Source organism: Tursiops truncatus, chromosome 21 (assembly GCF_011762595.2).
Source record: "Tursiops truncatus isolate mTurTru1 chromosome 21, mTurTru1.mat.Y, whole genome shotgun sequence".
Taxonomy (NCBI): domain Eukaryota; kingdom Metazoa; phylum Chordata; class Mammalia; order Artiodactyla; family Delphinidae; genus Tursiops; species Tursiops truncatus.
Window position 1 is genome coordinate 17,107,585 of NC_047054.1, and position 14,172 is coordinate 17,121,756.

The 14,172-nt window shown below is 40.2% G+C and overlaps 1 protein-coding gene across 1 annotated transcript in view; it reads left to right on the plus strand.

The window, feature by feature from the left end:
• The window catches only part of MTUS1 (microtubule associated scaffold protein 1), a 126,281-nt gene that overhangs the window by 85,558 nt on the left and 26,551 nt on the right, over nt 1–14,172 (plus strand). Inside the window, 1 exon segment of the mRNA XM_073798595.1 lies at nt 5,713–5,927. Coding sequence (XP_073654696.1) covers nt 5,713–5,927 — 215 coding nt within the window.

Below are 14,172 nucleotides of genomic sequence, written 5' to 3' on the forward strand. Positions count from 1 at the left end.
CTCTGTTTATGAGCATTAGGGCTTTGACATCACTGCAGATTTTTGCCTCATCTGTTCTTCCGTTGGGCCAGGAGTGAGGAGGAAGGGAAAGATGCTCAAACTGGGCCATCAGCTACCATGTGGTACAATTTTGTCCTCAGGGAGCACAGTATTGAAGTGGAAGATTGAGGTCACAGTGTGCTTTTCCAGCTCTAGGTAGAGTGCAGTCTGTTTGCTTATTTGCTCTTAGGTTGAAATTTGAAGACATCTAAACCTATTTTAAGAATTCACATTCAAGGGCTTCCCTGGTGGCGCAGTGGTTGAGAGTCCGCCTGCCAATGCAGGGGACATGGGTTCGTGCCCCGGTCTGGGAAGATCCACATGCCGCGGAGCGGCTGGGCCCGTGAGCAATGGCCGCTGAGCCTGCGCGTCCGGAGCCTGTGCTCCGCAACGGGAGAGGCCACAACAGTGAGAGGCCTGCGTACCGCCAAAAAAAAAAAAAAAAAGAATTCACATTCAACAGAAGCTGTGTTATTTAGACCTCTGTCCAGATTCCGCATGGGAGAAACATGGATTGACGTATGTTTGCTTGATGGTTAAGTGTTAAAGATCGAAGCTCAGAATTCATTGTAACCATCTTTAAAAAATGTTACGTTTTAATTTTGAACAGGTAATGTATTTACCCTGTGGTTAAAAAATATTTAAAAATGCATTAGAACACCTATATCTATCTGGTTCTTATTTCCTTCTCTGAAAAGGTAAACATTGTTAGTACTTTCATATGTATTATACAATAGTTTTGTTATGAATTTATAAGCAAAAAAATGTGTTTATATTCCCATCACCTTGACACAATGGGGCACATCATCTACATTGTTCTTCACTATGTTTTTTATTTACCACAGAGAGCTTCCTAGTTCTGTTACAGCTGTGACATTTCACTATATAAGTGTACCATACATTTATTTAACCAGACCTCTACTTATGGACATTTGGGTTGTTTTTTTAATCTTTTCTTTGCAAACAAGTTTGCAATGAAACCCCTTCTGTAGGTGTTATTTTACTCCTGTGTAGGATTCATGATAGAATAAATTCTTGCTTACCAGCTGTGAGTCCAACCGTTTGTGTGAGGGTGTGTTAGAGAAGGCTTATCACCAAATTTTATGTTCTTAAACATCATTTTGGGTATATGACACTATGCAGACAGACATCATCAGAATTGTTTTAAATGTTTGAATGAGATTCTCCGTGGGTAGCATTGAAAACTGCATCGTGATGTACGTGATGATTTCTGCCGATTTCTATTACTTCCTGAGGCAGAGCGGTGTTTGAGTTCTAGGTGTGGTGTTTGGGGTTTCCATGGCTGGACACTTAGGAACTGATGCTGATGTGTGAGATTCCCCACTCTTGAAATTCCAGTTCTCCAGCTATTAAGAAAGCCTGAGAGACAAAGAAGGTGGTAGCGTCTTGAGTCTTCTTGACACCTTGAGTTTTCCTGAAGCAATAGCTTTTTCTCCCCTACTTCTCTAGTTAGATGGAGTTCACACCCTAACACTTAATTGCAAATGATGGTGAAACAGTAACCAGTCAAAGCACAAATGAGAAAGCAGCTAAGAACCAGGAGACATGCATGATTGGAATGCAATCAGACTTGGACAGTTGATGTTTTCCAGGGTGTACCTTAACAAAAAACTGCTTAAGTTCATTCTCGTGTGATCTTAGCAGCGTTCGTAATATAGTATCAGGTCCTAGAGAATTTTCTAAACTTTCAAAAAATAGATATGCCTTGACACAGTTAACAGTTACAAAATGTGGGGAATAGGACTTTTATAAGCACAAATGCCATTTTGTTACCAAAAGCTAAAGCAACCAAAATGTAATAAAGGAAATGTGTAGATACTAACTCACTTGTGGATCTAAGCCATCTGAATTCTCAGCAGCAAACTGGGGAGTAGCTTACACTGTTGCACTGAAAGATTTGAAAAAACAAAGTGTTGGTTGGGCCTGGGGGACAAGGCATGAAATGGGGGAAGGGGGTCAAAAGGTACAAACTTCTAGTTATAAAATAAATAAGTCATGGGGATGTAATGTACAGCATGGTGATTAAAGCTGATAATTCTGTATAGCATATTTCACAGTAGCTAAGAGAGTATATCTTGTTCTCATCACAAGAATAAAATTTTGTAACTGTTATGGTGACAGATGTTAACTAGACTTATTGTGCTCATTTCACAGTATATACAAATAGTGCATCATGTTGCACACCTGAAACTAATATAATGTTATATGTCAGTTATACTGCAATAAAAACATGTCAAATTACATTTCGGATGGTAAAAAAAAAAGTTTGTCTTGGGAATTTGAAGTCACAATTGCATAAAAAGAGCCTTTAACTAAATTTATTGAAGTAAAATAAAAACCATCATAATGGTTTCAGAGGACTCATTCAACGCTTATTTTTTACAATCTTTTATACACTTTTTCAAAAAGTATTGACAGATTCTTAACATTTTGTAAATATATTATTTTAAAATCGACTTTATGTCCATGAAGAAACACTAGAGTTAATCTCTCTAAACCAAGAAAAGATAGAGAGACATCTTTAAAATAACGTTAGAGGTGGAATTAACCATTCAATAAGAAAAGCAGATAAAGGAAGGTATATTATATACATATAATCAAGGAGTTTAGCCAAACAATATTACTAAGCAAATAATTTCCATAGACTTGTAAATTCAAAAAGTCTTGATAATCCAGTGAAAAAATTTTAGTTTATAAAGGAACCAAACATAAATACTTAGCTGCTGCCCAACTTTGGCATAAGAGATAATTTGAAGGGAAAAAATTTTGGTGTTACAAAAAGAATACCTGTATTCTGAATGTGAGTGTAAAAAACAATGCTGAATGAGTTAATTTACATTTAATTTAATATATTTCCTTAGAAATAACTTATTAGAACATGACTAGTTAATACTAAAATTCATCTGAGAGACTAAGTGGGCAAGAAACTTAAAGAATGTCTTCTCCAAAAATGTTAATATAAAAGATTCATTTCTCAGATTTTGTAAATAATTATAACCTGACAGTTTAAAAACTGATATTGTGGTAAATAAGAAAATTGATTAACATAGAAATTCTAGGAAGAGAATGGAAAGTTGTTAAGGATTCAAGAAATGGTAACTTCAGAGCAATGAATAGTAAATGAACACATATTTCAATAAGTATTGGTAGGACATATAGCAGTGATAACGGTCAGGAAAGTGAACCTGTATCTACATATGTTGCAGGAAATTCTAGATGGTCAGAGAGTGAAAAGATGTTTTTTGCTCTTCTGTTTGTATAAAATCATATAAAACACTATATAAAAGGTAGGTTTATCCGTAAATATCGGTAGGTATTTATCCGTAAAAATTTATCTGTAAATATCCAATAATATTCATTATGGAAATGAATAGTTAGCAGATAATGGGCTTGGATGAATTAAAGTAACATTTTGTTAAGATTATTGCATAAATGTTTATTTTTAATTATGTAATATATTACATTCCCACCCCATCTCCACTTTCCAGAATGGGTGGGAACAGAAGCCTAGGTTTTGACTTGGAGTCTGTCCTGTAGAAGCTGTCTATGCCCGGGCTAGGCCCTTCGCATCCTTGAACTTCACCTTCCTAATGGAGGGTTACTGGGAGGACCACAGAGAGGGAAAGTGAGAAAACACTATAAACAGTAAAACAGTATAGTTATTATATGTTATATGACAAATATAATCCCTGGGAACATTTTATTTGTTTATTTGTTATTGTTTGTTTATTTTATTTTTTGGCCGTGCTGTGCGGCATGTGGGATCTTAATTCCCCGATCAGAGATCGAACCCGCACCCTCTGCAGGGGAAGCGCAGAGTCTTGACCACTGGACCACCAGGGAAGTCCTTGGGAACATTTAAAATTTTAGAAAATGACATAAAGGAATACTGATCTCAGATATTTGGATGAATTGTAAACTATTTAGATTATTTTTCATCAGTATGTGACTCTATAAAGTTCTCCTTTCAGGACTTTAATGTTACGACTGAGAAGACTAATGCATACTTTCCCTTCTCTTTAAGTATTTTTAAAACACAATAAATATTTTAGTCATTTTAGAACTGAGAATTATCAAGTATTAATACAAATGTTGAGTTGCTTAACCATGGAACACTACCATAGAAAATGAGAGCCCTTTTCCTGTTTTGTTTGTTTTTGTTTGTTTGTTTAACTTAAGAAGATATTGAGTGTATTTTGCCATTGCTTCTTGGAACATGAATACTGAGGTTTCGTTTTCCTTCAAGAAATCGCTGTTTTCTTCCCTCTAAAAAATTAGAGAAAATTAATTACTGTTTATAAAATTGTCAGGTTTGTCACCATAGAATGTGGATGCCACAGGGAATGACTTTGAGAATAAGGAAACATTTATTTTTTTAGTTTCTTGTCTTTTTTCCCCTAGATTTAGATTTGTTTTGGTTATTCAGCCTACTTACTTTAAGAAGCTAAGCAGCTTGTTTCCTGTTTTTCCAATTCTGTTTGACATTTAAAGTGACTGAGACATTTGGAATGGTTCCAAAATGGAACAGTTTTTTCATGTAAAATAGAGTAGAGTAATTCCCAGGGTACCATGACAGAAAGTGAGAAAACACTTAGCATGGCGTCTTAAATGGATTTGGAGTACTAGCATGTGCTTTAAAATAAAATTTTTTAAGCCGTATTACCGCTTGAAGGGGGAAAAGAAACAACAAAGCTTGTATTTGATAGAAAACGGAAGAGGTAGTCAAGAGTATAATACTTTTTTTTTTTTTTTTTGCGGTACGCGGGCCTCGCACTGTTGTGGCCTCTCCCGTCGCGGAGCACAGGCTCCAGACGCGCAGGCTCAGCAGCCATGGCTCACAGGCCCAGCCGTTCCACGGCATGTGGGATCTTCCCGGACCGGGGCACGAACCCATGTCCCCTGCATCGGCAGGCGGACTCTCAACCACTGCGCCACCAGGGAAGCCCCCAGGAGTATAATACTCTTACTGAATCACTTTGCTGTACACCTGAAACTGACACAACATTGTAAATTAACTCTAGTCTAATATAAAATAAAAAAATTTTAAAAAGAATATAATACTCTTAGCAATGAATTTAAAGATCAGGGGTTAAACATGAATAGATTTTCAATGTATATGTGGTGATTTATCAGGAATTAGGAAGTGATTCATTTAGAGTATAAATCTTTGTAAGGACCAGGCCATCAGTAGGGAGAGGACGGGAAGTTGGTAAGAAACGTATAAGAGGGAAAGGCACTTAAAGTCCAGTCATTCGTGTGTTGTTTTTCAGCCTGTGTGATCAGAATGGACAGTCAGGGTTCTCGTCACAGACAAATTTCTGTACCAATTTACCTGGAAAATTAGAAACTATGAAATCAATGTTATTTTGCACGCCATTTTCATGTTTCTGGATTGGTACATCTGTTTGTTTCATGCCCCTAATTCTCTGCCCCATATATGACTTATGTCAGAATTAAAGCCATCGTCTGTGTTTCTGAGTTCCAGAAATCCTGATATTTGATTAATCCCTGTTCTCATCCATATGCTTTCCTTATGTAAACATAACTTAAGTGCATTTCTGTGGCTTCTCTAGTTGTTTGTGAAGCCAGATGGTGGTGGTTATAAAAAATTAAAGTCACATATTTTCCTACCTATATTCATTCCTTTTGCAGTTGAAAAGGGCAGACAGAAGAGTCCCAGAAGTTTATGCATCCAGACCCAGACATCTCCAGATGTGCTCTCCTCAGAAAAAACACTTGAGTTGGCTCAGTATAAAACAAAATGTGAAAACCAAAGTGGATTTATCCTGCAGCTCAAGCAGCTTCTTTCCCGTGGTAATACCAAGTTTGAAGCATTAACAGTTGTGATTCAGCACCTCCTGTCTGAGGTAAGGATGTGATGTGTACCCTCTAAACAGCCTTCTCGCTAAGGTTGGGGCAGGCGGGGGGATGGGCAATGCTCATGCTCCTGTCTTGTGAATATCTTTAAGTTAATGATTGATAAGATCACATATAATTCACCCAATTATGCTTTTGTCAACTCATTTGATACCTGAGTCACTCTCTAGAAATCTGGGATTGAAACATTTCTTAGTACTTCTCTTTCTCCTCTGGGGTCTGTTAGACCAACAACAGTGAAAACGTAATTGCCTGTTAAACCTCTATATACCTCTAGACTATATTAGCATTGCCAATTAAAAAAAGTTAATCAGTCGATCTAAAAAAGAAATGCAAAATTTTATTTGAGCCTAATTGAGGATTTTAACCTGGGAACAGCATCTCAGAAAGCTCTGAGAATTGCTCCACCACTTAGAAGTCAAGGCACAGTTATGTGTAAGTGTTTTGAGACAGAGGGCGACACATTATTGACAGTTCACACAATCCAGATCTGCAAGTACAGAGTGGTTGGTCATGTGACCCCTTACAAGATCTGGGGGGAATGTTATCTCTAAGGAGTTGGCTTGGTGCTGGGAGAGCGTTGCTCTTTACGGTCGAGTGGGTATTTCTCCTGATGGGGGAGGTCTGGTTGATGTATAATGCACATACACAATGCACAATAGAAGGGAGAGAGGATGCCGAAGGGCAGAGAAAATTTTTTTATGTTTAAATTTTTCTTGCCATAAAATATGAATTTTATTTCACAGCATTAACTTTTTTTTCACTTAATTTTTTATCTAGCCATATGTAGTTTTCTATATCACACTGAACTTAATCCTTTGAAAAATGAGGTTGATTATATTTATGGGTCAAAGAACACTTTTTTTTTTTTTTTTGCGGTACGCGGGCCTCTCACTGCTGTGGCCTCTCCCGTTGCGGAGCACAGGCTCCAGACGCGCAGGCTCAGCAGCCATGGCTCACGGGCCCAGCCGCTCAGCGGCATGGGGGATCCTCCCGGAACAGGGCACGAACCCGTGTCCCCTGCATCGGCAGGCGGACTCTCAACCACTGCACCACCAGGGAAGCCCTAAGATCACTTTTGAGGTAACTCCCAGTAGTGGTCTAGAGAGTCTTCAGAATTTCCATCCATTCCTAAAATAGTTTGTGGTACAACAAACATGAAACAGATTTTCTTTGCTTACTTACTCTTCCCTGATATTCTACAAGGATGTTAATTCAGGAATTAGTTAAAATTCATTGAGAAAACCAAGTTTCTATGAACGTATGCTACTGGCATAGCAACAAAAAGTATAATTATTTAAGGGGAAATACTGGGTTGAGAATGTAGCTTGAGCTCGCTAGATATTTTTAAATCACTGTTTTAAAGATGAGGATACCTGACATCTCAAGAAGAATACTGTTCAATCTGCTTGTTCTCTAGTTCAGTTCAAGCCAACAAACCTATACTCATTTCTTACAGAGGCTACTCTGATGTGGTTGCCGTCTGGGGCAAAGGGAGATGCAGGTGAATGAGACTTGGTCTGTGCCTTTGACGAGCTGCTAAGCTAGCAGACAGTTTAAATCAGTGTTTGGTGAACAATTTACAGCTTTGTTCGAATGAACTTTTTGGAGGGGGAGATGCAGACATTTACCTAGTTTTTAAATTACAGTAGCATACAGTATTTTTGTTTTTCTTTATTATATGAGAGGAATTTTGAGAGTTGGTTTATGTAACCAAGTAAGCTAAATTGGAAACTACATAACGTCAAATGTAGGGAACAATTAGTTTGTCTATTTAGTGATAAACCAATTATTTATTTTACTGTATCTAGCCTAACAACCCCATGGTCAATTCTTTTCTCTCCTTTATCTCCCACATGAGAGCAATCAAGTATGGTGAGTTCTCATCCCCCAGTGTTTCTCCCCTTCCTTCATCTCCTCTTTTCTATCTCTACCGATGCCAACCTTGTTCAAGCCCTGGATAACTGTCTCCTGGATTATTTTAATAACTTCTTAACCAGTCTTGAGGCTTGCACTCTCTCCTCTGTAATCCATCCCAATCACTGCATCCCAAAGCATTCCACTCTACTGATTACCTTCAGTGGTTCTCCATTCTCTACAGCCGATTTTCCCAGTATGGTAGCCACTAGCCTTATGAAGCTGTTGAGCATTTGAAGTGTAGCTAGGCTGAACTGAGATGTGCGGTAAGTGTAGAATACACGCAGATTTCAAAGACAATATGAAAAAAGGATGTGAAATATCTCACTAATAACGTTTCTGTTGACTGTATGTTGAAATGATAATTTGGACATACTGGGTTAAATAAAATATATTGTCAGATGAATTTAATCTTTAAAAAATGTGGCTACTTGGAATTAAAATTACATACAGGGCTCACATTATATTTCTCTTGGATGACTCTGGTGTGTAACTTGGAATATAAGACTCTCTGTAACCTGGCACCAACTGCCCCTTTTCACCTTCCGCTCACTGCCGGTGTGCTCCAGCTGTATAATCAGGAAGGTAAAGGAGAAGCAAGAGGGGTTTAACATTTGTTGAATATTTACTAAGTACCAGACGTTCTTACTTAATAAAATCCTCTCCAAAATGCAAGTTGGAGTTCACAAATAAGAAAATTGAAGGCTTCCCTGGTGGCGCAGTGGTTGGGAGTCCGCCTGCCGATGCAGGGGACACGGGTTCGCCCCGGTCCGGGAAGATCCCACGTGCCGCGGAGCGTCTGGGCCCGTGAGCCATGGGCGCTGAGCCTGCGCGTCCGGAGCCTGTGCTCTGCAATGGGAGGGGCCACAACAGTGAGAGGCCCGCGTACCGCAAAAAAAAAAAAAAAAAAAAAGTTACTTTCCTTCCATACGACTTGGCCCCTTAACACAAACCAAGCATTTTATCAGGTGATCAACTGGAGAAAGATTAGGTCCAACACTAGAGAAAATATTTCACTGGGTCGGGCACACTGAGAGATGCTTCAGTCCACTGCAGGGCAGACTCTTAATGAGTTTCATGGATTCTTGTATCGCATGTGAATTTCATCTTACACCCAATTTAGATCCGAATGCCCATGTAACTGTGACTCTGTTGAATTTCTTAAAATTCAGCTCAAACACACCCTCTTTTATGAAGACTTTCCTGGTCCTTCTAGCTCTATGTTTTATCTACTCTCTGTATTCTAGGAGCACTTATATTTCTCTGTCACTCTCTACCTAGTAGGTAACCATTTCCAAGTTGTTTTCACTTTTTAAGACAGTCAGCTCACTGAGAGCTGGACCTGTGTCTGGCGCTTTCTTAGGAAACCACCCCAGGTGCTATGGCAGTGCCTTTACATAAGAGATACGCAGGGTGTATCTCAATGAACGAATGGATCAATAAAGAGGATGGGGGCTTCCCTGGTGGCGCAGTGGTTGAGAGTCTGCCTGCCAATGCAGGGGACACGGGTTCATGTCCCGGTCCGGGAAGATCCCACATGCCGCGGAGCGGCTGGGCCCGTGAGCCATGGCCGCTGAGCCTGCGCGTCCGGAGCCTGTGCTCTGCGGCGGGAGAGGCCACAACAGTGAGAGGCCCACGTACTGCAAAAAAAATAAATAAATAAAAATAAAGAGAACGGAATCCCAGATGTAAGATGAACATATAAAGTCTTTAATGTAAATGTTCTTTGCTCTTTTCTAGTTCCTTATAATCAATCAGCAAATATTTACTGATTGCCTAATGTGTACAGGGCACTGTTAAAAAACAGTTGGAAAGGAAAGATATAACCAAGGGAAAAGTTAAGCAATTTTTTCAAAATTTTTACTTAACCCTTTGGTTCTCTCATACCCATTATAGAAGTGATTGATATATAGATATGTAGATAGGTAGATATAGATTGTAGATCTATACTGATCTATATATACATATATATCTCGTTATTGCTAATTTTTCCTAAACCATTTCAGAGCATTAAAATATAGGTAAAAATCGTTGATTATAGGGAATCCTGGAACTGTCACTTATCCTTTTGTTGAAAGTCTATTTAATAACTACAACCTGGGCTTCCCTGGTGGCGCAGTGGTTGAGAGTCTGCCTGCCGATGCAGGGGACACGGGTTCGTGCCCTGGTCCGGGAAGTTCCCACATGCCACGGAGCAGCTGGGCCCGGGAGCCATGGCCGCTGAGCCTGCGCGTCCAGAGCCTGTGCTCCGCAACGGGAGAGGCCACAACAGTGAGAGGCCCGCGTACCACAAAAAAATAAACAAAAACAAACAAAAAAACCTACAACTTTACCACTTTAGTGGTAGACATCATTCATTACAGAGCAGAAGTTCTAATGCATGTCTCATGAATCTGGAAACCAATACCACACTTTCTATTTCTCAGAGGACACAATGTTGTTTGTTTTAGTTCTGATTCTTGGTTTATCCTTGAATAGTTGTACAGTGTTCTGTGCAGGCAGACCGAGTGCCAGACAGTGTTGATGTTAGTGATCCCCATTTCTTCATGAAAGTTTCTGAGTACCTCAACCCAACCTCTGACCAGTTATTCAGTGTGCCTCCAATTCTGTTTTTGCTAGTGGAATCTAACCTAAAGTAGCACCTGAACAAAGATGAATTTTGAACGACACTAGCAGTCTATAAATAAAAATGTCTCAGACCAAAAAATTGGACACGATTCATCGTGTGGTAGTGGGAATGGAGGAGGTCAGAGAGAGCATGCATCTGAGCCGTCCGATGTGGCTCTTTCCTGCAAAATCCCCTGTGCTTCTGACACTCTCCCAAGCTAGCAAATTGAGGCTCAGTGATGGGATGACAGCCGGAGACTAAGTGCCTGTGTCCCAGGGACTCCTAATCTAATTATGGTGAGTCCATTTTTTTCTTGGAGCACTTCATATATTTAATGTATGAGTATAAAAGCATTTTTCCCAACCAGATTCCCACCTCCCTCTTTTTTTTTTTTTCCTTCACATTGTGTGGAACTCTGCATGTTACAATACAAAGAAAATTAAATAAACTTGTTATCTGGACCATAAAGAGTTTATCATCTAAGACAGAAACACTGATACAGGAGCAGCTAAACAAAAAGAAACAGGCAGTCAGTATCTAAGTGACAAATGCATTTTGTCATCTACAAAGAAAGGGTAAAGGTCTTAAAGGGCAAGCTACCAGGAGAGTCAGGTAGAAAGTAACACTGAGTATGTGCCTATTATGATATGGGCACTGTGGTCGGCATTTCACATAGGATCGTATTTAAAGCCCTTGGTTTTTCCATTGTCCTGTACTGCTTCCGCTCAGATGAGGTCATCTGCCTTGAGTTATTGGGCCTGGATGTCTTAGTTCTACCTAGGTCTCAAGCTTCTTGAAGCAGGAGCCATGTCTTAATTTTTTTCCATATTTTCCCCAGCATCTGGAATGGTACTTGGTAAGTTGGTACTGAGTACTAAATTGCCAACCAATTCAGAAGGATAAATGTCCTGTCTAGGTGTGTGGGGGAAGGGAGTAGTATCTATGACTGACAGTTAGTATTCCCTGAAGGCTTATAGAATGGGTCAGGTACAGAAGACCAAGCCTTCCAGCTTGTGGGGTGGGACATGCATGGCAAGCATGACTTGGACAGAAGAGGAGTAGGGTGTCTAAACAGGAGCTGGGTGATTGAGGTTCATGGAAGTTTATTTTTTATGCACTCAATGGAAGACTCTTGTCAAGCAAGGGCATTTATTTGTACCCAGAATATGGGATAAAAATCTACCAATCCTCTGCAAAATAGTGTGGAGGGAGGCTTTCCATAGTTCAGGAGTGGGGTTGGTGAGGATGAGGGCTAGGGTGGAGGCATCACTAATAGAAAAAGTGCAGTGGATTCAAGACACATTAGGAGGGAAGAACTGACTGACTGTGGCACAACCCATTAGACAAGGAAGAGTCCAAAACGATCCCATGGTTTTCCTGTTGCTGCCATTGGGATTGACAGAGGTTGGAAGACATCGATGGCTTCTGGGCACTGAGGAAGGCTGAGTGCAGTGCAGCTGGGGGCAGTGTCCCCATGCGTGCAGTCAGCCCTTGGTACCTGTGGGGACTGATTCCAGGACGCCCCCCGCCCCAACAGCAGGTACCAGAATCCGTGGATGCTCAAGGCCCTCATATAAAGTGACGGAGTACAGTTGGTCCTCCACGCCTACATCCCAGGTTCCACATCAGGGATTCAACCAACCTTGGATTTCAAGTGTACTGAAATTGCTTGTCCACAAAGTCCCTTTAATAAGCAAAAAGACTGCCTTGTAGATACTTGTGATAGGATGTAGAAGTTCACAGAATCACTCCTGGAAACTTTACACCAACTTAAGTTTTCAATTTTCCATGTTTAAGGACTTCTGTAAATTTGAAAAGTGATTTAACTTCTTGCCAGCTTTTCCTTCTATTAAGGATTTAGCTCTTAGAAAAGAGTGAATTTTAAGCAAGGTCACCGAATGTGTTACAGGACTGCTTGCGTGTATCTAGCAAAACAGTCTTCTGGGTCTCTTGTCACTCGAGTGATAAAACTTGCTGATACGTAACTTGAACTAGATCACAAAGGCTTAAATTTGAGAGTAAGAGAAGTATATAGTATATATATTTTTATTCGCTTTTTTCGCCAATTTTATCTGGGCTGGTTTTCCTCAAACTTTAATTTTTACATTAGAAAACTCATTGCTTGTTCACTTAAAAAAAATGGACTTACTGATTTGTGATTTCAGAACAACCTAATACTACGTTTTAAAAATCAAGCATTTAGAATATCATTAGGGCTAAAATGTACTCATTGAGAAAGTGTTCCTTAAATTCCAGTCACTGTTAAATGTCCAGGACAGTGCTAGTGTATCGTTAACTTCCCTAGCTCTTTCGTGAGAGACTTACAAAGTAAAAGGGAAAAACCATAACATATATCTGATCTCCAACTCTCAATTCAGCAGGTCACGCTTCTTAAAATGCCAGGGAACCACGTTGTAAGCATTTAAATGAATTTTTCCGGAAAACATCATTCATTTTATAATGTCATGTTAAATTCTCCGTCACAACACACACTTTCACCGTTCCTCACCTCGTCCATAACTCACTTAGCACACAGGTTTTGGAGAATAAATTTCCTTTTTCTATTAGCAAGTATGCTCATCTAATGACCCCTAATTAGAGAGGGGAATAAAAAGGTTCCCAAGTCTAAAAATAACTCCATTATCCACGCGGAGGCGGCCGGTTTTTCTTTCCCCTGTACCAGCTGATATTTGAAAGTAAGTGGCAATCGATCAGTCTAAGCGCTGGCTCTCGTTTTTCATAAATGAAGGGCTGTGGCTTTAAGCAGTCGCAGGCAGCCTGTGCCAAAGGCAGAAGCTGCAGCCTCAGCTCCTGTGAGGAGAGAGGCGTCCCAGGCACACGCTAACCTGCAGGATGCGAAGTAAGGCCAACCGAAGACCAATGGCGCTCCTCCTGGTGGAGCTTTGAGTGTAGACCGGCCGGACTGGTGGGTGGCTTGGCCACCTGCGCGGGGCCGGGAGGGGGGACTTGGAGAGACAGAAGCTGGAAAATGGGCTGCTCCGGCAGCAAAGTGTGCCTCTATTCTCCATGTGCAGCAACGAGGGTAATTAGTATTTGTTTATAGTGCTTTTCTGGAAGAATGCCAGGGGCGAAGGCAGAGGTGGTCTGGCGTGAGGGGGAAACGCTTTGAGTGACAAGCAACTCTCGCCTGCAAAGGCCGGTCTCATGATCTCCGTCCGCAATGCTGCGACCCAGCTGCGGTGGGAGCTCTGTCTGGGGCGATCCCCGGGAGGGCATTTCCAGAGAGCTTTGAATTCTGCCTTTTCCTTCCTTACACGCTGGTGGGAGGGAATCTGCCTCGTAAGAAACTGTATCTAATTGCTGTGTTTGTACAAGCATGTGTGTCTGTGCGCTTGCGGATGAGTTGCTGGTAACTTAGAAATGGTTCTCCTTGGCAAGATTGATAATTGCTTTTTTGATTCTGAAACAGCTGCCTGGTTTTCTTTGATTCATTTCTCTAACATCTCTTCAGAATGATCGCTGATCCAACATATTATCATCTTTAGAAAATAACGCGTAGCTGAGTAAAATTAATTTCATTTTGTTTTTAAAGGATTATTTTTTTCGCCGTGGCTTTGTAAGAGAAAGTAAAAAATCCTTTTTAGAAGTAAACGATTGGCCTCCTAAGGAAACTTTTCTATTTGCAAATATAGGATAAAGTTCATATAAGTGCCTGTGTTTAGAACATTAAACGTTTATCTTAGACTGAT